Raw genomic sequence first — 26,413 nt, forward strand, 5'->3', positions numbered from 1 at the left:
CAGCACAGGCTCTGCTCTCAGAGGGGAGTCTGCTTGAGGTTCTCTCCCTCTGCCCTGCCCTCAGTTGCACATGAGTTCTCTTGCTGGCTCTTTCAAAAATAAATAAACCTTTAGGGCAGCCCGGGTGGCTCAGTGGTTTAGCGCCACCTTCGGCCCAGGGCGTGATCCTGGAGACCCGGGATCGAGTCCCGCATCGGGCTTCCTGTGTGGAGCCTGCTTCTCCCTCTGCCTGTATCTCTGCCTGTCTCTCTCTCTGTGTCTCTCATGAATAAATATATAAAATCTTAAAAAAAATAAACCTTTAAAAAAAGATATAAAAGAAATAAAATTAATCTCTCAAAATAGATCAACAAATGTATTTCCACTAATTATACCATAGAGAGAATGGTAGACCATCCCTGTAGTTGGGGTGCTAAGAAAAGATCCTATTTAGTACCTGTCTCTGCCTCTCTCTCTCTCTCTCTGTGACTATCATAAATAAAAAAAAAAAAAAAAAAAAAAAAGACAGAAGGCATGTCCTGGACTCCTTTCCCTCTCCTGTGGCTGGGAATCGCAGATAAGGACAGGGCTAAATGGCCAGCGTGGGTCCTCGATAATCCCATGGGCCTGCTCACTCACCTTTGAACCGCCGAACTGGACAAAAACAAACTTCCCTCTTGTTCCAGCTACACGGTTTTGGATCTCTTGGTCACAGCAGCTGACTGCACTCTACCCACCACAGCTTCATTCATGTTATTTCTTTTTCTGATAAGCCCCACCAAGAACCTTCTACCCACTAAAAGATTTAGATTTATTAAGACAACTAAAAAACCAAATTCATATAATTCAGTAACATTTATTTTACATAAAACAATTTTCAAAGGATACATTTAAAAACCATCTAGATACTGATTTTATTGCATTACAAAAAATCGAGAGGCACAATTTAGTATTCAAATAAACTGTGAGGGGTGGAGGCGGGGCTTAAGATCGCTACCGTGGTGTTCCTTAGTCACTTAAAGGCTCTGGGAACAAGAGTCTTTAATGAGGCAGTAGTGCACTTCATTTAGTAGGAATAAATCACATAAAATATATACTTTTATACAGAAAGTGTTATTGTATTACCACTTTCAATTACTTATAAAAACTTCATTTTGAATTGCACAAAAGTTCTTTAAAATTGGTAACTCCCAGAAGATAGGGCTTAGAACTAAGTATCTGTGTAAGTAATTCATTAAAAATAATTAGGTTTCCATTTCTCCATAGATTAAAAAAAATCTATGAAGAATTACATTATTCAAATGGGACATTTAAAATTTTTTTCATAGGAAAATAGGTTTACAGATTTGTCTCTAGGCAGCTAAATTTATCTTCTCCCTACTTTTTAAAACAGATCACACAATGTCCAAAGTTTTAAATCAGAATACCTATACCACAATATAATGTGGAGGTGTTTACATGAATTCATTGTTTTGTGTTACTCCACCATACTATCAGATTATCAAAAAAGGCACATGGGTACATTCTTCAGAAGTTTTGGTCGTTTTTGTTTTGTTTTTGTTTTTTTAAAAATCACACATTTCTAAGCAGTGATTTCAATCATGTTTAACAACAAAAATATTAAACAGATTCATTCCTTAATCCAGGTGATACAGATCCCATCAAGTTTCTGCGGGCACTTCACTTTCCATAGAACTTCTTGTTCAGCAGGTATATGAGAAGGTTCACATTCACTTTAACCTTATCAAACATTTTCATTACAGCTACTCCTTCATACTGCATCTGAAGTAAATCCTGAAATGAGGAAGATCATCATTAAATCTCACATTTGACATTTTGTACATTTCAAAAAAACATTCTAGAAGAATCTGTCAACAAAAATAAGATTCAGTTGACCTAACTACGGAGTGTGCACCAAAATCACCCAGTTAAAAACCACAGGTAGTTACAACCGAGATTGCTGGGTGTCACCCACTGGATGCTTTCACATGGTAGCCCTGGGGCAGGGCCCAAGAATCTGCATTTTAAGTTCCCACGTGATGATGGTATTGTGGTCTGACTGTCTCACTTGAGGATTACTTACCTCCAGTCCTGTCTCACACTTAGAGACCTGGCCATCTCGTCCTCTTTGGTAATTCATGGGATAATATAATTGTCTAAAGGTCAATGTATAGGCAGAAGTCTGGCTTTATTAGTTATTAGGTGCAGGGCTGGCTACTGGGTCATTTAAATTGTGCAAGGTAACATGAGCAGTGGGCCCTGCATTTAGTTTAATGCTCTGCTGTTACCATCTTGAAATTCTTAATAATTCTGAATAAGGAACTGTATGTTTTCATTTTGTGTCAAGCCCTGCAAATTACATAGCTAGCCCTGGTGATATGTTAATGACTTGAAAAATCTGGGGCATGGTTAGCCACCTGTATGCAGCTAAGGAATGACAGTTCACAATCAATTATGTGTATAGAGGAAAGGCATGAATAGCTAATCCTACTGCATACTGACTGAATCCCTAACAAAGGAGCAAGTGAAGCTTGATATTTGCACCACTGTTCAAAGGAAGTCCCATGGGGTTCCTGAGACCTCTCTGAACAGGTGTCTCCCAGTCACTTAGAATTCATCTGTCCGGTTGATGTTGATTGGCCTCGGGTCATTTCCTTCTTGACATTTACATGAGATGTCTTTGCCACTTCTAGAGAAGAATGACTAACAAAGGCACATCACTTGGAGCACATTTTCTCTTCCCATATTTGTCTAAATGGTACATAGGGTAATTCAAGCTTTTCAGTTAAATTGTTAGATGGATACATTTAGTGACAAAATAAGGTAGAAAACAATACTGTGTACTTATGTATACTTTTCATAATTACGCATTATCTTTCATTTTCTCTCTGGACTCTAATTGACTCCATTATCTCAATGGCCTTATTCTATTCATTTAGTTCTAATTTTTCTTTTTAAGCCACAAGGAATGCTAAATAGAAAAGTAGGGATTGGCATCTGCTTCTAGGAAGGGGAAGTCATTTCAGGGCTCTCGGGCACAGGCTCAGCAGGCAGTGAGGCTAGAACTTGTCCCTGACGGTGGCTCATCAAGATGGTTTGTGTAGATCCATACAGAATATCTGGGAACCATTTTACAAGTAATTTGGGACCCACATAAATAGGTGTTATTTCCATTTAAAAATCTCTTTAATGAAAAAGGAAAACCCAAATACTTCATTTAAGCACTTCTAGCTAAGGATTAAGAAGAGGTTGGGAGTAGATAAACGTTTCATTTTCTGTGGTTGTGGTGGTTTTTGGACACACAAACTGGATGTGTCAGTTTCTGTTCAAGTATATTTGGTTTAAATGTGGTTCTTCTGGGAAAAAGGCAATAATTCAGACTGCAGACACCATTTTTCTACTTATAGATAACTATTTTGCACAATGTCTTTCATTCCTAGCATCCTAAGCATTTAACGGATATTTTTAAAAAGGATTTATTCATTTTAGAAGGAAAGAGAGAGGGAGAGAGTGCACGTGCAAACAGGCAGAGGGGAGAGAACTTTTTAAAAAGATTTTATTTCTTTATTTGACAGAGAGGGAGCAAGCATAAGCAGAGTGAGGAGCAGAGGGAGAAGCAGACTCCTCCCTGAGTAGGGAGCCCGACATGGGGTTCAATCCCAGGACCCCGGAATCATGACCTGAGCCAAAGGTAGATGCTTACCTGACTGAGTCACCCAGGCACCCAGAGATTTTTTTTAAGATTTCATTTATGTATTTATTTGAGAGAGAGAGAGAGACAGAGAGAGAGACAGAGAGAGAGAGAGCGTGTACAAGTGGGCAGGAGGGAGAGAGAATCCGAAGCATACTCAGCACTGAGCACAGAGCTCTATACCACGACCCGTGAGATTAGGACCTGAGACCAAACCAAGAGTTGGCCACTCAACAGACTGAGCTACCCAGGTGCCCCCTATGCATTTAACAGATTTAATACATTAATGTTAAAATGATTCTAAGAAGGGGAGAGAAGGAGAAATGGGGTCAGGAAAGTTCCAATCCTGCGCATATGTAGTCTTAGAAAGAAATCCAAGTTTCTAATAAAAGAAAACTTTCTGGGGATCCCTGGGTGGCGCAGACGTTTGGCGCCTGCCTTTGGTCCAGGGCGCGATCCTGGAGACCCGGGATCGCATCCCATGTCGGGCTCCTGGTGCATGGAGCCTCCTTCTCCCTCTGCCTATGTCTCTGCCTCTCTCTCTGTGTGACTATCATAAATAAATAAAAATTAAAAAAAAAAAAGAAAACTTTCCAGCCTTAATAGCTCTGAATACTTTTATACTATTTTTGCCCTCTAAGCTTCAAAATGGAAACATGGCTTAGAAACACTGACCACTATGGTTTGCCATCTCAAAGCATTTCCATTTCCAATATTTTGAAAAATTAGACTTTAAAGAAATCAATGCTTAAAAAGCTAATATTGGCAATTAAGACTTGCAGTGGTCTTCTGGTGAACCTCACTGTTACTAAGAGTTGAAGCCGGGGAGGCACAAATGACACACATTCTAAAACTCAACCCCACTTTGCAGAAATCTCAGCTTACCTGAATATTGAGCTGTACCTTTTCCATGTCAACACCAAGGAATTTTGATCTGACATCAAAGATGCCCACATCTTCAGTAGATACGATATCAAAAGTAACATTTTTAAACCTAATGAAGAAAGGAACACATGGAATTGCAAATATATGTGTAAATATATTGCAAATATATGTGTAAAGCTGAAACAAGTTAAAGGAATTTTTAATTACCATGCTTAATGAAAGTTTCACTGGGAAAATCCTCACTCTGCTCACTAAAACTAGGTTTGATAGCTCTTGTTGGGACTGTAGCTGAGAGCACTGAAGTAGGTACTTTACAAAAAAAATGCTATTAAAATATGGTCCTTGTTTTTTTTTTTTTTTTTTTTGGTCCTGGTTCTTAAAGAGCATAAAATATAGTTGGAAATAGAAGGTTCATAAAAAATGAGAATTAACTATTGACATATACTGCTGAGAAGCTAATTTAATCTTATTTTAATTTAAAGTAGGCTCCATGCCCAAAGTGGAGCCCAGTGTGGGTCCTACACTCACGACCCTGAGATCAAAACCTGAGCCGAGATCAAGAGTCAGACACTCAACCGACTGATATGACTCAGTTCTTCTGGTGGGAAAGGGGAGGCTGGCAAATCCAAAAGCACCAGACTAGCCATGGCAAACACAATGACCTGCTCAGCACTTCCTATGATCTGCAGCTCCAGATGCTCGGGTCTGATGGGAAGACTAGAGATTACAATACATGGTATTTCCCCCCGTCATATGTAATCAAGGGTAAGCCTTGATAGACCAAATGAAGCTCTCTTCAAAGGCCACGGGAAACCAAAGAGAAGTGAGTCAGATTTTTATGGGAGTGATTAGAGGGGACTTGTGTTATGTGCAGATTCCAAATCACACTCACTGGTTGGTCTGAAGGTCATCTATCCCCAGGAGGACTCCTTTCTCATGCAGCTTTGCTGCTGTGTACCTCACCGGCTTAGATCTCTTCGCCCCTTTGGGTTCTCCTTTTCCATCTAGTTTAATTGATCTTCGTGCATTTCTGACAAAATAAGAATAAACAGTCTGTTGTCATGATGGCAAACTCAGATGTTTCTGGAGGTGCGACAACCATGCCCAGTGTGTTCACCATTGTCCACACTTGGTCCCCACTGCACTGAATATGAAACTTTCTATTTTGTGATAGTAGGTGACAATTTTCCCTAGACCATAAAACCTCACTGCTGAAGTTATAAGAGAAAGCTATTTTCAAAGTGACTTTAGTTTGAATGACAGACTAATATATTTCTTTTTTTAAAAGATTTTATTTATTTATTTATTTATTTATTTATTTATTTATTTATTTATTTATTTATTTATTTATGAGAGACACACACACACAGAGGCAGAGACATAGGCAGAGGGAGAAGCAGGCTCCATACAGGGAGCCCAATGTGGGACTTGATCCCGAGACTCCAGAATCACGCCCTGAGCTGAAGGCAGGCACTTAACCACTGAGCCACTCCGGCGTCCCAGACTCTATTTTCTCAGGCATCCGAACTAAGTGGTTATATTAAGTTATTCTGCAAGCAGCTTTCATTCATTAAAACAAGCTTGCATACTCCTAAGGAAAAGTATTACTAAGACTTCATTAGTTTATTTAATAAATACTATGCGGGCCAGCAATGTTCTAAGTACCTTATGAATATTGCCTCACGTTTGCAAATTTGCAAATTGCCTCACGTTGCTTTGAAATAAATTCCTTTCTCATTGTTTCATTTAGCTCTCATGACAATGCTGGTGAAGCTGGTACTCTTATTGCCACCTTAAAGATGAGAAAATTGAAGTTCCAGAGAAGTTCACTGGGCTGGGTCACAGATCACACAATGTAACAGGAAATTAGAATGCAAATCCAGCTCACCTAACTGCAGAGCTTATAAAATGTCTTCAAGTAGTTGCAATAAATATGTAACCACCCCCTCGAACAACCTTATTTCTACTTTGTATTTTTTTAAAAGATTTTATTTGTTTATTCATGAGAGACAGAGAGAGAGAGAGAGAGAGAGAGAGAGAGAGAGACAGGCAGAGGGAGAAGCAGGCTCCATGCAGGGAACCCGATGTGGGGCTCTTGGTCCTGGGACTCCAGGATCATGCCCTGGGGCCAAAGGCAGGCACTAAACCACTGAGCCACCCAGGGATCCCCTCTACTGGGTATTTTTTTTTTCTTTCCCTCTACTGGGTATTATTAGCTTGATCAACTTCTTCCTCCCAGGAACAGAGAAAAAATAATTTATATGCTGCAAGCAAATGAATTAAAATTCAGAACTAGTGGGGCCCAAATGGATCTGTTTAAATTTGGTTATTTTCCTTCATCAAATCTTCTATGATTAATGCAATTGATTTTTCTGTATAGCACCATTTCCTACTCTCAATTTGACTACATGGATTACATGAAAATACCGCATTACATATTTATATGGGTAATTAAAATTCAGTTAGTATTGACCTTAGTCTAAGTAAGAACAATTATGAGCAAAGAATACTCATTAAAAGTGGCTACACTGTGTATAAAAAATCTGTAATATGGATGCTAATGGGTAATAGGAAACCGCCAAATTTTGTCATTTATGTCAATAATAATTTTTTAAAACTACTAGGCAATTTTAAAGTCTTTAAAATTTATTTGAGAGAGACAGAGAGAGCACGCTTGAGGGAGTTAGTAAGGGGGAGTTAGTAAGTGAGGGGCAGAGGAAAGAGAGAGAACCTCAAGCACACTCTCAACGTAGAAGAGCCGGATGCAGGCTCTATCTCATGACCTTGAGATCATGACCTGAGCTGAAATCAAGAGTCAGATGCTTAACTGACTGAGCCACCCAGGTACCCCACTAAGCAATTTTAAATCATGAGGCTGCATCCCGCTATTAGGAAATACTTGGGGTTATCTAATATTGTTTATTGTAAATATTCAAAAAACAAGAGTAGCTTTAATTTTTCCATCACAGTGTTCAAAGACACCTATTACTAAAAAAGACAAAAGGAAAAAAGAGAGTGCTTCCCCAAGTGTTAAAGGTACTTGCTTAAAATACAACAGATTGAGCTACTTCAATTCCAAGCTGGTAGGCAATTAAAAAGTTTCTAAATGGACTTCTGCTTTTTTTTTTTTTTTTAAGATTTTATTTATTTATTCATGAGAGACACATAGAGAGGCACACAGGCAGGGGGAGAAGCAGGCTCCATGCAGGAAGCCCGATGTGGAGCTTGAACCCAGGACTGGGATCATGAGCTGAAGGCAGATATTTAACGGCTGAGCCACCCAGGCATCCCGACTTCTGATTTATTAGGTCACGGCGGCAAATCACAAAATTGAGATTGAGATTCAAGTTTTTGGTTGTAAAATAAAGCAAAATTTTGCTTCAAGCCCTATTGTCCAGGATTGTAAAAGAACTGACACCCATATAAAGCAAATGGATATATGATTTTAACTTACCTTCTTTTTAAGTTGTCCACACAAGTCTTTATGTAGGTGTCATAATAATTAATTTGTTCTTCATAAAATGCCGCCTTCTCATTAAGCGCCTTCAGGGTCTGCTGAAGTTTTGCCAGTTCAGCTTTTCGAAGCTTACGATGTAGTCTTTGATTTCGAATGTCCTAAAAGAACAAGTAAATGCTATGATACAAGATTTAAGAAGTTTACTTTATGATGTTGCTAATGTGGGACAAGAATAATGTGGACTATGAAATCAATGTTTGTGACTATTGGTAGCTTTCCTTGGTGACCTTAATCTCTGATTACTAAAGTGCCCTCCCATCCTCGCTTACTCAGACTAGAAGAGTCCATATTTCACTTTAACAGAGTTGCTAAGGTTTGTTTTTTTCTTTTTTTTTTTTGTTTTTTTTTGTTTTTTTTTGTTTTTTTTTGGTTTGTTTTTTTCTTGATGGAAAAGCACGGAAGGATTTTTAGAATAACCATACAATTAATTTTTTTAAGATTTTATTTATTCATGAGAGATTTTATTTCTCATGAGAGAAACAGAGAGAGAGGCAGAGACACAAGCAGAGGGAGAAGCAGGCTCCATGCAGGGAGCCCAATGTGGGACTCGATCCCGGGACCCCAGGATCACACCCTGGGCTGAAGGCGGCGCTAAACCACTGAGCCACCCGGGCTGCCCATAATCATACAATTAATTTAAGAAAAAATAGTGTTTTACAAGGGGCATAAGGAAGACTTTCCCAATTTCTTCAGAACATTCCATTTTGAAGAATACTTTACATGTAATCAATGCATTCATTTTAGAAATAAGTAAAAAAAAAATGCACTTTTAATCTGGGAAATATTTCTCAAGGTTTGTGAAAAACACCTGAGCTCTCAAGACTGATTGGAAAGACTTAACCTTGGTAACTATTCCTTGGAGATATATATAGATATATAGATATCTATATCTATATCTATATCTATTTTTTAAGTTCCATTCTTTTTTTTTTCCAAAGATTTTATTTTTTTATTCATGAGAGACAGAGAGAGAGAGAGAGAGAGAGAGAGAGAGAGGCAGAGACACAGGCAGAGGGAGAAGCAGGCTCCATACAGGGAGCCTGACGCGGGACTCGATCCTGGGTCTCCAGGATCACGCCCTGGGCTGAAGGCAGCACTAAACTGCTGAGCCACCCAGGCTTCCCTATTTCTTGGATTTAAATAGAGTTCGTAGAACATTAAGTTGTCCAAACTGCTCACAATCGACAGGAACTATGCTATATTCAAACTCATGGACATAAAATTTGTCATTCTAACTGGCAAATCATAAAAATGTTTCATTTAAGAAAACAGTTCTTGTTTAATATGATTTTCCTCATGTGGGCAAATTACAACACATTCCTCTAGGAATTCAGTCAGAAAGGCACACACGCATAAGTAAAAATTCTTCACTAAACAGAATCTTTCTGGAGGATGCCTTCATTATTATTTTTTTTTTAAGGAAAAAGCATTAATTTCTCTACTAATTCCCAAAGAGAAATATTTTCCACCTCCGAGCTATGGAAAGAAATGTGACTTCCCTTGAGTCACTTAAGCTAGAAGGAAGAAGCCTGCTGCTAGAAGTGACCATAACTTTCCATGGAAGAAAGAAGTGGAGTTGGTTTTTCACAAAGAAGGTAAGAACATTTCCTTTTTTTCCTGATCACTTAACTGCCTTTAACCTCCAGACCCATTTTAACTTGCATATTTGGATAAAAACAATGAAATGTCCATTTGACACAGATATATACTTCCTTATCCTTGGCAAACAGATCTCAGCCATTTCCTGTGATGTTTCCTCACACTAATTTGAGATCCTTTTCTCAGGATGTTTCCCAACTGTAAAAGTATGAGAAAACAGAAAGCACCCTTGAAGTTTTAAGTTAAGGGTTAACCTAATTTAGGCTTAACTGCTCAGAGGCACATTCTCAGGGACATAGAGTTAGTATCTTGGTGGCAGGTCCTAAGAGCAATTGGAGTAAATGCCAACTAACAAGAGATAACTTTTATGAAAGTGTCATTTTTTGGGACGCCTAGATGGCTCAGAGGTTGAGCGTCTGCCTTTTGGCTCAGGACATGATCCCATGGTCCTGGGATCGAGTCCTACATTGGGCTCCCATCATGGAGCCTGCTTCTCCCTGTGTTTCTGGCTCTCTCTCTCTGTGTCTCTCATGAATGGATGAATAAATCTTAAAAAAAAAAAGTGTCATTTTTATTTATTTATTTATTTTTAAAGATTTTATTTATTCATGAGAGACACAGAGAGAAAGAGAGGCAGAGACACAGGCAGAGGGAGAAGCAGGCTCCATGCAGGGAGCTTGATGCGAGACTCGATCCCAGTTCTCCAGGATCACGTCCTGGGCCAGAGGCAGGCGCTAAACTGCCGAGCCACCCAGGGATCCCCAAAAAGGCATCATTTTTAAAACCAGTAAGTATTGTGGTGCCTGGCTGGCTCAGTTGGTAGAGCATGCAACTCTTGATCTCGGGTTGTAGGTTTGAGCCCCACGATGGGTGTAGAGATTACTAAACATAAAATCTTCAAACAAACAAACCCAAACTTAGTAGGTATTGTTTAAAGATATAGATGAAACTTGTCTATTACATTTCCTGAGCATTTATTTCTGGCATGTGTCCAATGTCCTAATGACTTGGGAAGTTGTGATTTTTCTCTATCAAAAGCCATCAATGGCTCTAAAACCTTTGAAAATCTCTAATGGTGACCATGGTAATACAATTATGAGTCTGTAATGTTCCTGAGAGAGTGCCTAGCATGTGACCAATGATTAGCAAATGTCTACTAAGAAGGAGGAAGAATATTATTTCTAAAAACCTTGGCAATCTCATTGAGAATGTCTTGGTATTTATTTTTGGATGACACATGTCCAGTTTGTTCCAATGTCCGAAGATTCCTCTGGATTTTCCTCTTCTTTTGCTCTAGGGGTAGCTGTGCATCTTCAACCATAGACTGACTATGTTTCATTTCTTCTGGAGCCTGGGAATCTATAATTGCACGGCTCACCATATCTTTGGCATGATCTGTTTCCTGAAAAGAGAATATCAAGATGTTGACTTCTGATTCCCTAGTCTCACAAGTTTGTAACCTGTATAAGGTAAGTTAATGTCAAAATAAAAGAAATCCTCAAGTCAGAGTCCAACGACCAGAATCCGCTTATGTTCTTCATGGATTTTTGAAGGAGGTCTTTGGGAAGGGGTTATTTCATCTTTTTTGAGAAATACAACAGTGGTGGCAGGCCTACTTTGAGCAAAATTCTTGATGGCTACTTTAGTGCACTGAAAGTACAGTGGACAACTGATTATTTTGTAATTTCTGGATAGTTCAGTTGATGAAACTAAAATTACATTATTTATTAAAACAGCTAATGAGAACACCCTGAACATCCAGAACCCAACTGAACTCTCACACATCAGCCATATTTATGGAGACTGGTAAGCCATGAAGGTAGAGACTTTATTTTAATTAGAGACTAATTCTCAAACTACCAACTCTGAAAAACCTGCAAGGCTTCTTTGAGTCAAAGGGAATAGGGATATTTTAGGTCATACTAAGCTCCCAAATAAATGATTAGTAAATGAATGAATGAGGAAAATAGGACAGGTTGTTGTTGTTTTTTTTTTTTTTTTTTTTTTTTTTTAGGACAGGTTGTTAAAAAAAAAAAACCCAACCAAACAAGTAATAAAAGGAGACTGGTGATCTTCCCATTTCATTTTATTAGACAACTGGCTGACACAATATAAAGTCTAAGGATACAAATGTTATTAGATGGCAGAGCGATCAGTGTCACGTACAAAGGAAGGGGTTACCAGGTCAGCGGTCAGCAATAGTAATTGCAGTACTTAATATCTCATTGAACACCTAGTATGTGCCAGTTATTATTCTACCCACTTAACATGTTTTAAATCATTTGTTCTTGCTGTGAATGAAGCACTATTATTATTCCCATTTTGTGGTTGAGGAAACTGAGGCACAGAAATGCTTTTAAGTGCCTAGAATTACACAGCCAGGAGGTACAGGACTATACTGTCTTGGAAGTCTGCATTCTTAGTGACTATGCTATATTAGGGGAAAAATTAAATATTCAATAAGGACTAAAATTCTTTTACTAAATTAGTAGGATATTCCACTCACATTGCTTAAAAATATTCACATGTAACAAACATCAGATAACCTGAAGTTTCATTCTATGTATTTTTTAAATTAAAAATGGACAATCATTTCTTGGCAACCAATTAGATGAAGAATGATTCAGGGATGGGGCATCCAACTCTTGATTTCCATTCAGCTCACGATCACAGGATCATGGGATTGAGCTCCACATTAGGCTCTATGCTCAGCAGTTTGCTTGAGGATTCTCTTTCCCTCTCCTTCTGCTTTGGTCCCTTTCCTCACTTATGCTCTTCTTTCATTCTCTCTCAAATAAACAAATAAATCTTTTTTTCTTTTTTTAAAGAATGATTCAGGAAAATTATGTGTAGCTCTGCTAAGAATTATATATATACCAAATTATATAATTTTATTAACTTATGTTAACCAAGTGGCAATTGTTGATATTAAAACAATAGCAGTTAGTTAATTTAGAATGAACTACATAAACAAGATGCATTTTAAAAGATGTTGGTAACAACTTTAATGCAAGATTGTTATGAACCTTTAGTAACTTACACCATGATAATGGTGCTCTGACCTGATGGACTCAAGACATTTGCTTCTGAAACATTTGGAAGAGTTTTAATGTGTAAGACACCTGTTTCAAGTGAAAGGTAGTTTTTTACATCCTATTGACCAGAACTATCTCTTAACTGCCTTATTTGCTTACCGACTGTATGATAAACTTTATAATAAACATTCAGAGGCTTTAAAAGACCCAGAGCTATCTTCCTAGTCTAGGACAAAATTACATTCAGCATAAATTTGGTGCTGCATTTTATATTTCATTCCTATTATAGGGACTTTACATTTATGACTGAATCCAGCTGGCCAGAGTAACAGATAAATTTCCTTACTTCCAAACCATGTCGGTTACACTGTGCGATCATAGTAACCACTGGACATGAAGATTAATAAAGTTAATTCATATACATGGTACTTATTATTTTACACTCAAAGGCCAATTACCTGTTGTGTAGTTGCTGGTGTCTCCAAGATTTCTGTCAACGTGTTCCCTGGTTGGTTCCGGATCACATCAATGATTAGCTTTTTGGTCCTTAGAAAATTGAGAAGAGACAGACTTTCAGACAGCAGTCCTATGCACAACAGTCGGCTTCCTCCCTATGTGTCTTTATATGTGCTGCACAAACACACGCAAAAGTGGAGCTTCAAAGATGATCCCTTAAAGTGAAACAGTCTATAGGAAATTCACATCTGCTGGAGGCTCCTGCAAGTTTGTGAATGCCTGGCAATCGAAGTCCGGGTTTTACATACCTCATGTTGTGGGAATATGCTATGGGTAACACGGGGACAAGTATGTCATTAGATTCATTCTCTAAATACTTTTTCTTCTTTTTAAACTGGGCTACTTTTGATGAGCAGGAAGGACAAGGGCTGCTGATAGGACGTGCTCCTGCAGAGAATACAGCAATGTTACCTGGTACCCTCCCAACTTTCCTGACCTTACTAATAACATCTAAGCTTCTGAACCTGTTTAATACATCATAAGCCTCTTGGAACCAGTCCAACTGTTATTTTTCCTGGTCTGAGAAAGTCAAGAAACAGTTTGAAGGCCAGTGGGAGCAGCAGTCCCAGATGGGCAGTGGGGGCTTTGGAAGCCGGTGGACACAGCAACTAGGTGGATGGTGTTCAACCCTCAGGTCTGGTAGAGGAGCTAACAACTGGCTTGCATCCTTGTCTTAAGGGGGCAGAAGGCACAAGAAGGGCTCTTAAAATGTAAGCAGCTAGGAAACTCCACTGGAAGTGCTAAAACCACAATACTTTTTCATATGTATCCTTCATGGCAATCAGCCACCCCTTCCTATTCAAAGATCGGGTTATGTAATAATGTGAAAAGATTTCAGCATAAAAGGAGAAGGGTCAAGTCTGTGTATTTTTACATGAGTGGGAAAATTATTATTGGATGAATCTTCCTTTCTAAAAAACAGAGATATAAACAGAAGCTGCTTTAAGTTATAAACAGGTCTAATCGATGACTGACGTTTCACTGTTCTTGCTGCCCTGTTGTACTTAACATCATTTCTTTCAAAGGCACTGTGTGACATCACTGGGTGATGTATTTCTTCCTTATCTATAGCAGGAAATGTTCACACAGTATGAATATGGGAAAATGAAAATAAAACATTGTTCATGGTTTGAAGCATTGGGGCAAATGACAGAGGAAACCCTCAGAGTTCATTCCAAATATGTTATTTTTGAAAATAGGATAAAATCCAATAAACCATCTGTAGTAGACATTGTTTTTGTCATTTCTTATTTACTGCAGGTCTGTAGGAGAAGAATGATCACAGCCATTTCCTCTGACCCATGGCCTTTCACTGCTGGGGATTTACAGGCTGTCTGGGAATGTCTGAACACTTCCCCCGAGAGTGAGGTGGACACGCAGCTAAATATAGTGGTGCAGGAGAAGGCACTGTTCCTAAGATGGCTGTAGCTTAGAGAGCCAGGTTCTTGTTTCCTCCTCACGCCACTTCCTTTTCCAATCACCGTTAACGTATCAAATAGCTAGAAATTAAAGGACTGTATGATTTAAAAAATGTAAACACAGTCATGGTTTCATATTTGAAATAATATTCTAGGAACTACTTATGATATATTTTTCCAGGAAGCTCCCAGCTCATCTCTTTAGAGAGGGACTGATGACCAAAATGACTAGGGTTACTAAAGCATGCCCTGCCAGGGACCAAAAATGTTTGTTTGTTATGGAGTTGCTCAAGGACAAACTGCCTATACTGTGTCTTTCTCTTGTAATTCTACTTTATGTCAAGCCTGTGGAATTCACGGCCAAAGTTCCACCCCAGACATCTTGCATGCAAGTACCACCCTGTTTCAGGACAGGGAACTGCAGTACGCCTAACGGTTAAGGGCACTGGGATCAGATAGATCTAAGATCCATTTGGGGCTCCTGTTGCTTAATAATTGTGTCGACTTGTGTAAATGATATAATCTCAATAAGTCTGTTTTTCCATTTATATAATGGGACTTTCTCAGAGGCCTTAGTAAGGTCTGGATGAAGAGTCGCATGTAAAGCCTCTCACTAGGGTCTGACAGGTGGTGAGCATTCACTCGGTCATCAAAGCTGCGCTGCCCAAGATGGGGGCCAGTGGCCACAGGTGGCAACGGACTGCTTGAAACATGGCTAGTCCAGATTGAGATATGTTCAGGTATAAAAGAGGTTATGAAGCTTTAGTATGAAAAAATTAACAGTTTTTAGACTAATTACATATTGAAATGACATTTTCAACATATTGGATTAAATAAAATATATTGGAACTAATTTTACCCCTTTCTTTTTAAAATGGGATTTCTAGAAAATTTAAAATCACTTGTATGGCTTGTGTCAAATTTATTTTGGTAAGTACAACACGGGAACATTCCATTCTTACACAGGAAACTCACTTTGAGAAGCCTGCCTTCCGTTGAAGCCCACTCACTGGACCTGGTTAGTCAGAGGACTTGAGCACTCAGGGGAACCTTTGGAAAACAGTCCAGTCCCTGATGACACAAATGAGGCAACTAAGATGGAAGAGGCTCAAGAGTTACACAAAGGTCACACTCTATTTTCTAGAGTTACAAAAAACAAGTTGAATTCACTTTCCACATCATCAGCACCTCACAGACATGGAGAGAGGTCCCCAAATTGTGTCCCCATCCCCTCTTCTACTACCTTTCTTTTTGCACGTGAAACCTCCAGTTCCTTAAACCTCTTCACAAGAGGATTTCAACAGAGTTCATAGTTTTGATCCCATCTGTTTGCTAATGATCTTAAGATGTGTCTCCTCCTCACCCCAATGCAAACATAATATTCTAGATATGGTCTAACCACCATAAATCAACTAACTGGTTAGAGTACTGGCTCCCTGGGTGTTCTCACGATATGTCAGATAGGCCAATCAAATCTAGGACATTAATTCTGAGTAAAAATTAAGGAAAAGAAAAAGAAATACTGCAGGGAGTTTGTTCATCACAGCTGTGTTCAAATCCCATTGTTGGGAAATGAGACCACATGGTGCTTGGAAACTGGCGTGGCCCTTTAGATTTGGCCATTCCACTCCTATGACATCTTCTACTATGCTCTAACTGGTTAGCATCCTTCAGCCTCCCTCTCTGCCAATCTGCCTTAGAGTTTGTCCAAGTTTGAAAAGGAATTTGTGTTTGTGCAATCTAAGGAATATTTCCAGTTGTTTAAAATTCTTCTAACATGATTATACACTTTTATCACCAGACATCAAATATCACCTTAGCCATTTAGTGCACATGCTAGTTTGGACCAAAAGCAAAGAGATCTTTCAGGTGGGCAACAGATGCCTCAACTGAATCATGTGATAAGAAAAAAAAGTTCTTAAGAAACAACTGAAGCACTCAGGCAACTAAGTTTGATTGAACCCACAAATGTTGCCTTCTGCTGAAACATGCATACTTCTGTAGAAAAACAAGCTTAATAACGGTCATAAGGGTCGCATTTTTTTTTTTTTAAAGTAAGCTCTATGTTCAACATCGGGCTTGAATTCACGACCTGGAGATCAAGAGTCACATGTTCTACCAACTGAGCCAGCCAGGCACCCCGAAGATCACATATTTTAGGTGGAATCATGAGGTATAATGAGATTTCAGTTGTGTAGTTTTTAAAATAATTTACACAATGTTATTGAATGTCTTCTTTTGCTCATTGTTTCCTTCCTTCCCCTCTCCCTCTGTACTCTTCCCCATTTTATAGATGAGGAAACTGATGCAGAGGTGATTGTGGCTGTAATCCCAGGTCTCCCCAGGATTCCTCAACTAAGCTTTTCTGGTTTGTTCTTTCTATATCAGCAGACTTGGCAGTATTGGCTAAATGGCAAAAGCCCAAACTGAGGCTCCCTATTCAATAAACATACAGAAGGGAAACACAGTGTTTCTTCCTACCCATGTCTGTGCCTTCATGTCCCTCACGTGGATTGGTCAGTCTTTCTCTCTGGTCTGGAAAGATGCCCCAGCATCAGTTATGAAGTAACTGCTCTGCTATCATTCTCATTATTTAGTCTAAGATTCCAAAGAGTACAAAGAACAGTGGCCTTGTCCTCAATGAGTTGTAAAATCCTGTGATTAAGAGTGCAGGCCCCAAAGGGCTAAGATCATGTGAGTTTGAATCTATTCTCCATCTACTAGCCATAGTACCTAAGACATAATTTTTGCCTGTTGTGTGCCTCATATGTAAAATACAGGTAATAACCTCCACCTCTTACGGTTGCTGAGAGTATAACACGACATATTTCAAACATATATATATGTTATATATATATCACACATAAATAATATATACAGACATAAATAATATATACAGAATACATATATAACGCATATATATGTCATCGGTCTGTATCTGTAAGATAGTCCTTGTCACATGGTAAGCATTACATAGGTGTTTGCTATCATCTTCATCTAATTACTAAGAATTATAAAAAGCTAGCATGATAAAAAGTTTATAAGCATAAGGATTAACAATGTCTCAAATTCTTCTACCACAGATGACCCCATGGAGAGGAGTCACTCATCACTGTAAGGTCAGTTATTTTGTAATTAATCATAAAGGGACATTTCTGAAAGTTAAAAACACAACTTGTTTAAGGAGGAAGCAAAATAAGTTTTGTTTTTTGTTTTCTGATAGAGAAAAGCCTGGTATTTTTATGTCCCAAATGCTCTGCATTCCATGATTGTCCATTTCACACTAACTTCTGACAGGTGTTGTCTGATTTCAGTTAAATTTGGTTCTGTAATGAAGATCCTCAAGAACTACATGTTATGTTTGAGTTAGGAATTTGATTTACTAGCTTGGAAAAAAGACATCTCCATAACAGTTTTGAAATCAACATGTAAAGTGTATATTAGGGGTACCTGGGTGGCTCCCGTCAGTTAAGTATCTGCCTTCGGCTCAGGACATGATCTCAGAGTCCTGGGATTGAGCCCTGTTAGGCTCCCTGCTCAGTGGGGAGGCTGCTTCTCCCTCTCTCTCTGCCTGTTGCCCACCCCCCCTTATGCTTTCCCTCTCTGTCAAATAAATAAGTAAAATCTTAAAAAAAAAAAAAAGAACTCGGACTATTGCCTTATACACAACTTATACTGCCAAACACAAAAATTAGCTCAAGAGGGATAACACATTTAACTATAGAAGCAAAAACTATACAACTCTTAGAACAAAACATAGGAGTAAATCTTCATGACCTTGGATTGGGCAATGATTTCTTTTTTTTTCTTCCTTTTAAAGATTTTATTTATTTATTAATGAGAGACACACAGAGAGAGGCAGAGACACAGGCAGAGGGAGAAGCAGGCTCCATGCAGGGAGTCTGATGCGGGACCGGATCCCGGGACTCCAGGGTTATGCCCTGGGCTACAGGCAGGTGCTAAACCGCTGAGCCCCCCAGGGAACCCTTGGGCAATGATTTCTTAAATATGACACCAAAAGCACAAGCAACAACAAAAAAATAGATTAACTGTCCTTTGTCAACTTCAAAAACTTTTGTGCTTAAAAGGATATTCCCAAGAGAATAAAAAGACAACTCACAGAAGGGATAAAATAGATGCAAATCATAAATCTGGTTGGGGTCTATTATCTAGAATATAGAAGGAACTCTTAGAGCTCTGCAACAGAAAGACAAATAATCCACTTAAAAACTAGGCAAATGACTTGTATAGGTATTTCTATAAACAAGGTATACAAAATGGCTGACAAGGACATGGAAAGACACTCAATGTTATTAATCATCAGAGAGACGCAAATCACAGCCCCAATGAGATACTACTTCATCACACTACAATGGTTATGACAACACAAAACAAAGTAAGTTTTGGTGAAGATGTGGAAAAATTGCAACTCTTATACCTCTGTGGTGGATATTGAAAATGGTAAAGCCATTGTGAAAAATTTGGCAGTTCCTCGAAAAGCTAAACTTAGAATTATCTTAAGACCCAGCAATTCCACTCCTAGGTTTACACCCAAAAGAACTGAAAACAGGTGTTCAAATAAAAACTTGTACACCAGTGTTCATAGTGGTACTGTTCACAATAGTCAGAGGTGCAAACAAGCCGAGTGTCCATGATACTGCGTATACCCATGCAGTGGAATACGACTCAGTCAAAGACACCGCAGAATCACAGAAGCCAGACACAAAAGGCTACATAGTGTATGATTCCATTTATATGAAATACTCAGAATAAGCAAGTTCAGAGACAGAAAGCACCAGGGACCAGGGACCGAGGAGCAGGAAAGATGTCCCAGGGTAGTGGGGAGTGACTGCTTAATGGTGTCAGGTTTACTTTTGGGGTGATGAATATGTTCTGGAACTAGAAAGCAGTGATGGTTGCATGACACTGTGAATTAATGCTCCTGAATTACTAAATGCCCCTGAACTGTACACTTTATTTTTTTTTATTTTTTTATTTTTTGAACTGTACACTTTAAATGGTTAAAACAGGGAGCACCTGAGGGGCTCACTCAGCTAAGCATCTGTCTTTAGCTCGGGTCATGATCCCAGGGTCCCAGGATTGAACCCTGCATTAGGATCCCTGCTCAGTAGGGAGCCTGCTGCTCCCGCTCCTTCTGCCTCTCCCCCTGCTTGTGCTCTCTCTCTCTCAAATTAATAAAATCTTTTTTTTTTAATTTTTATTTATTTATTTATTTATGATAGTCACAGAGAGAGAGAGAGAGAGAGAGAGAGAGGCAGAGACACAGGCAGAGGGAGAAGCAGGCTCCATACACCGGGAGCCCGATGTGGGATTCGATCCCGGGTCTCCAGGATCGCGCCCTGGGCCAAAGGCAGGCGCCAAACCGCTGCGCCACCCAGGGATCCCAATAAAATCTTTTTAAAAAAAGGTTAAAATGGTACATTTTATGTCATATGTATTTTACCACAATTAGAAAAAAGCAGTGGCTCTACCTAGTATGGTGATTAAAAGAGTAGACGGCAGTGTTTCCAGCACACAGTAGGGCGCTGTACAGAGCCACACAAAGGCTAAGGCGAGTAGGACAGTGGACCAGGTTTCTCCAGCTAAGATATACGGCTGCCCAACAGGCCTGACTCTGATGGCTTCACTTTTAAAATGAATTCCAGGGACGCCTGAGGGACTCAGCAGTTAATAAGCTCTGCTTTCTGCAAATCACTCGGGGGTGTGATCCCGGGGTCCCAGGATCGAGTCCTGCGTCGGGCTCCCCACAGGGAGCCTGCTTCTCCCTCTACCTGTGTCTCTCTGCCTCTCTCTTGTGTCTCTCATGAATGAATAAATACAATCTTAAAAAAAATGAATTCCAAAAATTCGCAGATCCAGGGAGACTCACTGAGAAATAAATATCAATATATATACATGCATGATATTGGGAGTATTTGATATTTTAGACTACTCATGTTGTGGTTTCCGTTCATTAATCCACATGTTTGAGTTGACTGCATTTAGAAAATGATGTTCCAATAACAGACAAAACCAATCATGAAAACATTTCTTCCCATTACTTCTGAGGACAGAATGTAGGAGAGTCACAGGATAGTTGGCCTTGCTGTATTCTCACGGCAGAACCACACCATCTGCCTTTCCGGTCACCTTTATAACTGGCCCTTTGAGAGGAACCCAGAGAGCAGACCGCACACTATCCCCCCCGTCTCCGTCGCCCTGCCCTGTGTCATCTCTCTACAAATTCAATCTGACTTGCTGATTTAGTAGTCTAAGGAGCTGCCCTCAGCTCTTATGAGGGCAGGGTCGTGTTCGAGTCCTGTAGCTCGGCCTTCGTCCTACAGCCCAGCCTTGCTCCCCACCATCACTTGACACTCCTGGAGTGCAAGGGACCGCTGATGGTGCTCGCTTACTGCCAAGTCCCCAGCATCAGGCCAGGGCCCCGGACGCAGAGCAGATGCTCAAAGATTTGCTACGTGAACAGAGGAAGCCACATATAACCTGAGGACAAACTAATGAAGCCTAACAGAAGCAGCACACATTGCAACATAGGACACTGAATTAAGTTTTTTCGCCATTTTTATGGATGATTATGAATATCTGGAAAAAAAATTAAGTGGAGATGAGCACTGTTTGAATCATGTCAGTGGCAGAAAGGAAAGCTCTTGCTACACAGGAGAACCACCTCAGAACTCAGGACATGTAACTTGCAAGTAGTATGTAAAGTATTATTTAAACACATAATTATTCCACTTGGGCCCCATTTCTCACTTCCATTCTCCACCTCACTCTAACACACAACGGATTAAAATGCACTCTTTTCTTTATATAAAACAGTACTGTTCTTGAAAACAGATCTCATTCTTCCTCATCTTGTTTGTAAAGGACTGGTGTGAACATCCAGGAGGCCTTGATGGAAACAGTGCAGTATAAAAGTCTGAATACTTCATTGTAAATCCTAGGGGGCAGGAACTAGGGCACAAGTCAAAGCTGTAAACATATCCAGGCTGAGCGTAATAGGAAAGAAGGTTAATAAAGCAAATGACAGTGTGCCTGTTACAGTAACACTGTGTACCAGACATTAAATATAGGTTAAAGTATTTTCTCATTCATGTTTTCACCGCTCTGAAACAGTTATTTCCCTTCAGTTATGTAAGGACTTTACAGGCAGAACTAATCACTTTGTTTCTTAAAAGAAAGGAATCAAATTGCTACATAGAAAACTAAAAAACAAGACAGGCCTCATAAACTATTATGATATTTAGTTTCCTCTTAAGTGATAAATGATCTATTATCCTTTGGTCAGATTTTTGGTGAATAAACAACATACTTCAATACTTAGATATATGAAAATGAATTATCTGGGGATTCAGCCTATTTAAATTTGCATGTTTTAAGATGCATAATCAGAGACATGCACCCATTAAGCCCCAAACTTACTTTATCATGAGGCTTTGGCCATCTATAGCTTCACCGTCCCCTAGGTCGTACTTGCTTGTCAAATAAAGGGAAATCTCCGTTTTTGCCAGTTGATTGAGTGTATTTGCCTTGTTAGGGTCATTGGGGTCAACTGCTCCCTCCCCTGCAGAAACAAAACATTGTTATTCTTACATTCACTCATTGTTTTGGGAGCATCAGCCATGTAAGATAAAGGTTTTATGGAAAAGACAGATCAATTGTACAGGAGACAATGGTCTTCATTTTAAAAAACACACATTCTAATATATGAAAAGGCTTTTAAAATCTCTCTCTCCCTTTTTATAAAAAAAGATTTTAAATAATCTCTACCCTCATCGTGGGGCTTGAACCCTATAACCTCAAGATCAAGAGTCGCATGTTCCACCAACTGAACCAGCCAGGCATCTCTTAAACAGTTTTTTACTTAGGGGCACCTACGTGGCTCAGTCGGTTAAGCGGTTAAGTGGCTGCCTTCAGCTCAGGTCATGATCCCAGGGTCCTGGAACCAAGCCCCACATCTCATCATCAAGTTCCCTGCTCAGCGGGAAGTCTGCTTCTCTCTTTCCTTCTGGCCCTTCCACTGCTTCTGTTCGTTCTCTCTCTCTCAAATAAATAAAATTTTAAAAAATCTTTGATTTAAACATTAAAATAACTGGGACATAGAGACTCTAAAATAAAAAAATCCTTCTAAAATATAGCAAGGAATTTGTAATAAATTTGGTTCTTTAATGATTTTTCTTTAATGATATAGGTAGACTAATCCCTTTTGATGCATCTAGAGTTTACTTTCAAGAATATCTAATTTCTTTGTAATCTAGGACATGATGAATTACAGAACTGTTAATGTGGGAAGGGGCTAGTGTAGTCATCTTCTTAAGTAAGGTTAAGGTTTTTTTTTTTTTTTTTTTTAATCTAGAAAAGGAAAACTGAACTACTAAACCCAAACCACAGGATAAGTAGAAGGCAGAAGCTCTTACCAAGAAAAGACTCCACACTAGGCACCTCCCCAAGTGATTCTAGTAGTTCATTCAGCAAGTCCTGCTTTTCAGGTGCAATTGCATCCTGGTGTTCCAAGAGGAGCTGTATAGAGTGAGCAATAAACATAGAGACACAAATAAAAGTAAATTCTTAAGTGCTACCATTTTTACATCAAGTTCCCTTTCCATTTTTTTCCAAGATAATTTTCTTCTAATATTGTTTGATTCTTATTTAAAAAATTTTTTTTACAAGTAAGCTGAATGCCCAACGTAGGGCTTGAACTCATGACCATGAGATCAAGAGTTCCGTGCTCTATTGACTGAGCCAGCCAGGCACCCCTATTATTTGAATCTTAATTACAAGTTTGACATTTATTAAAACTAGATACCATAGGGAAGCACAGTTTTTAGTATTATCTTAGAGGTAAGTGCCCACTTTACACGAAGAAACGGAAGCTTTGTGAAAGATGTCCAGAAATCCTCTTTTTAGCAAGATCTCGTGAGATAAGCCACGGTGCAGCCTTCTACCACTTAGCCCCTGTGCTCCTGTCCACCTTGACAGAAGAGGTCAAAGCTGGGGAGGAAAGAACCTAAAATAAGGCAGAAATCTCTTGTCTAATATTGATAGCAAACTGGAAGTGCACTTCAATATCCCTTCGGAGAAAAATTATGCAGTAATCAAACACTATGGCTATATATATATATATATATATCACTACTATTAGCTATTTTAATCTGCCTAGCATTGAAGGTCTTTCAAGGGTAGGGATCACAGAAATGCCCATATGGTTCCTTGGCCTGCGATCCAGACATATCAGGGGTTTCTTCGTATGCAAACTCCGAAAGCATCAAACGTGAATAAAGAAAGGAAGGCATTACTTAAGTAAAAAATAAAGGTAATATAAGGACATAGTGAATCTGGAATGGTAGTACGTATATATTTGGAGGAAGATAAATTAATGACAGAACAAAATAAGGTGGATACATTTATGTTCTTGCCTCTGAAGAGCCAGGAGAGCTGATGTGGCTGTTGTTTCTGGGGAGTGAGGATTCAGGCTAGCTTCTACCCTTTATTCTGGTAATCATGGAACATAAACATTTCTTGAAAATATCTTTGAAGAGCACATTTTGAGGTTCTACATATTTTTGAGGTTCCTTAGAGGACAAAGGGGCAAGCAAGTGGCCACACGCAGGGCGAGTCGAGCTACTACCAGGCTTGCATGTACATGTGGACACCTCCTCGTTTGAGACAGACCATAGACAGGATAGCATTTCTCTGCAATTACATTACTCCCACGTTATACATCTGCTTCCAACCAAACACATGAAGAAAATCCAAATTGGTCACAAGCTGTATTTCCCAGGAAAACAGAATCTTCTGTTTTCAATTTTTGTTAACCAAAAGAACAGATGATTAATCTTTAAAGAGTAACAGTCTAAATTAATACAGTAACATTTTTTTCTTTGCTATCCCTGGGAAATGTCTCATTCTTTTTTTTTTTCTTTTTTTTGAAATGTCTCATTCTAAAAGAGAGCTCCCCACCACTTTTCCTGCATGAAGATACTGCCCTCAGCAAATGTGTAGCCAGCATGTGGACATTTTTTTTTGAGATGGATAATCTACCATAAAAATAGACAACAGAGTCGTTGCTGAAACATGAATGAGTCTACTTGCCCATTAGAAAATTACTCTTGCAAATGATGCATTGCCGGACATGGTTTATGATTTTGAGTGCTTATATACAGAGAGAAGTATAGCCTTGTCGTGCAATCAACCACCTCCCTCCTTCGGCTGGCCATTCACACTCGCCTTTGTCTAAGATCACTCAAAATGCCTATGGAGAGAGCTTGTTGTAAATGTCAGGGAGGTTCCTGGGTCCAACCTTGAAAGAGAGAAATCAAAAGTAGATCCAATCTTTCTTCCAAACCTGTATTTATGCTTATTGGAAGGACTTAATAATACAGACTGAAATTCTGAGCAGCCAGTTTTGCCACTTGTTTGTGATGGGGGCAGGACAAGACCTTCCACACGTGTGTATTTGTTACGCTTTCCTCCTAGATGTGTGTGTTAATTCAAAATGGGTGTATCCTTAATGAGGGCTTCTTGACCTCTAGTGTGTATCTGCAGAACTTGGGTTCTTGTTAGAATGCAAGTTCTGATTTGGGAGGTCCAGGGTGCATTTCTAATATGTCCCTAAGACTTTGCTTGGAGGAGCAAGGTCGTAAACTATTTTCAAAAAGGTTTTCTTTTAGGAACCAGACTTTCAGGAAATACATTCCATTTGGTCTTAAAAACAACAACAACAACCACCACCCCCAAAAGACTCTCAATGCTTAGCCTCTCTTCTTACTTTAAATGATTGAGGAGCCATCGAAGGCTTCCCCATGCTGAGCTAAGTGTGCTGACCCCAACAGACATTTAATATTCCTTTCATGGCTGATGGTGCTGATGTGTGCATGTCATCTGGATAGAGACATTATGACATACCACAAACTATGAAACTGCCTTTGAGAAATGGGGTTTTCCAGAACAATAGAAATGATTCTTTGCAGGTGGCTGATGTTGGGTGGGGTGTCTTCTCTTTCCCAAACTTGAACAGCCTGCTTATTTTCCCTCTCCTAAAGTCCAACATTAGAAAAGAGAGGATATTCTGATTATCCCAAAATTTTACTGGAGAAGCTGGGAAGATTCTGGAAAGGGGAAGAGAAATAGTGTGGGGGTTCAGGCAGTGTAGCCCCTGGTGGGTGGAGGAAATAGCAGGGCCTCTCCCTACCAGGACTTAAATTTCAATTCACAATCTGACTTTCTAAACAGATCATGTAAGCAGTAAGCTTTTCTTTGTTTACTTGTTTGGGAGGAGTTTTTTTTTTTTACACAGAAGAGAGAATGAACACACCACATATAAAGTAAACATGACTTGTATACAAAAGGGAATTTTATTCATTGTATAAGCCAGGGAATAAATAATCAAAGGTTTCTTAGGAGTCTGAGTATTATTAGCATGTGCTTACAGGAAGCCCCATAGAGACTAAGCATTTTCAAGATAATGGTGTCTGAATCGTGGGTCCACGGCTAAGACCCCTTCTCATCCCCACTTACTGAATGTGTGCTGATGATTTCTTCAATTGAAATATAAATGACTGGTTTGCTGACTGTCACCACATCTGTGTATTTATCCATATTAAACTTTTCTTCTGGCTCAGGGACATTACAGGCTTCTTTGAAATATTTCCTAACAAAGAAAACAAATTCTTAAGACAGAGTTCAAATTTCTGAGGTAAACAGCTTTGTCAAAACACTGAGGAAATAATGAATTAGGACTAGTGCTTTGTTCTCC

The 26,413-nt window shown here is 39.2% G+C and overlaps 1 protein-coding gene across 2 annotated transcripts in view; it reads right to left on the reverse strand.

The window, feature by feature from the left end:
• Nucleotides 1-815: 815 nt before the first annotated feature.
• The window catches only part of IQGAP2 (IQ motif containing GTPase activating protein 2), a 287,229-nt gene continuing 261,631 nt past the window's right edge, over nt 816-26,413 (reverse strand). For both annotated transcript variants that reach the window (XM_072794591.1, XM_072794582.1), the window contains 9 exons: nt 26,176-26,308; nt 23,076-23,178; nt 22,081-22,222; nt 13,165-13,252; nt 10,861-11,073; nt 8,010-8,170; nt 5,448-5,585; nt 4,556-4,664; nt 816-1,773 (listed from right to left, as the gene is read on the reverse strand). In XM_072794591.1, coding sequence (XP_072650692.1) covers nt 1,660-1,773; nt 4,556-4,664; nt 5,448-5,585; nt 8,010-8,170; nt 10,861-11,073; nt 13,165-13,252; nt 22,081-22,222; nt 23,076-23,178; nt 26,176-26,308 — 1,201 coding nt within the window. In that variant the 3' untranslated portion in view covers nt 816-1,659. The remainder of the gene's footprint in view (nt 1,774-4,555; nt 4,665-5,447; nt 5,586-8,009; nt 8,171-10,860; nt 11,074-13,164; nt 13,253-22,080; nt 22,223-23,075; nt 23,179-26,175; nt 26,309-26,413) is intronic.

Source organism: Canis lupus, chromosome 2, assembly GCF_048164855.1.
Source record: "Canis lupus baileyi chromosome 2, mCanLup2.hap1, whole genome shotgun sequence".
Classification (NCBI taxonomy): Eukaryota; Metazoa; Chordata; class Mammalia; order Carnivora; family Canidae; genus Canis; species Canis lupus.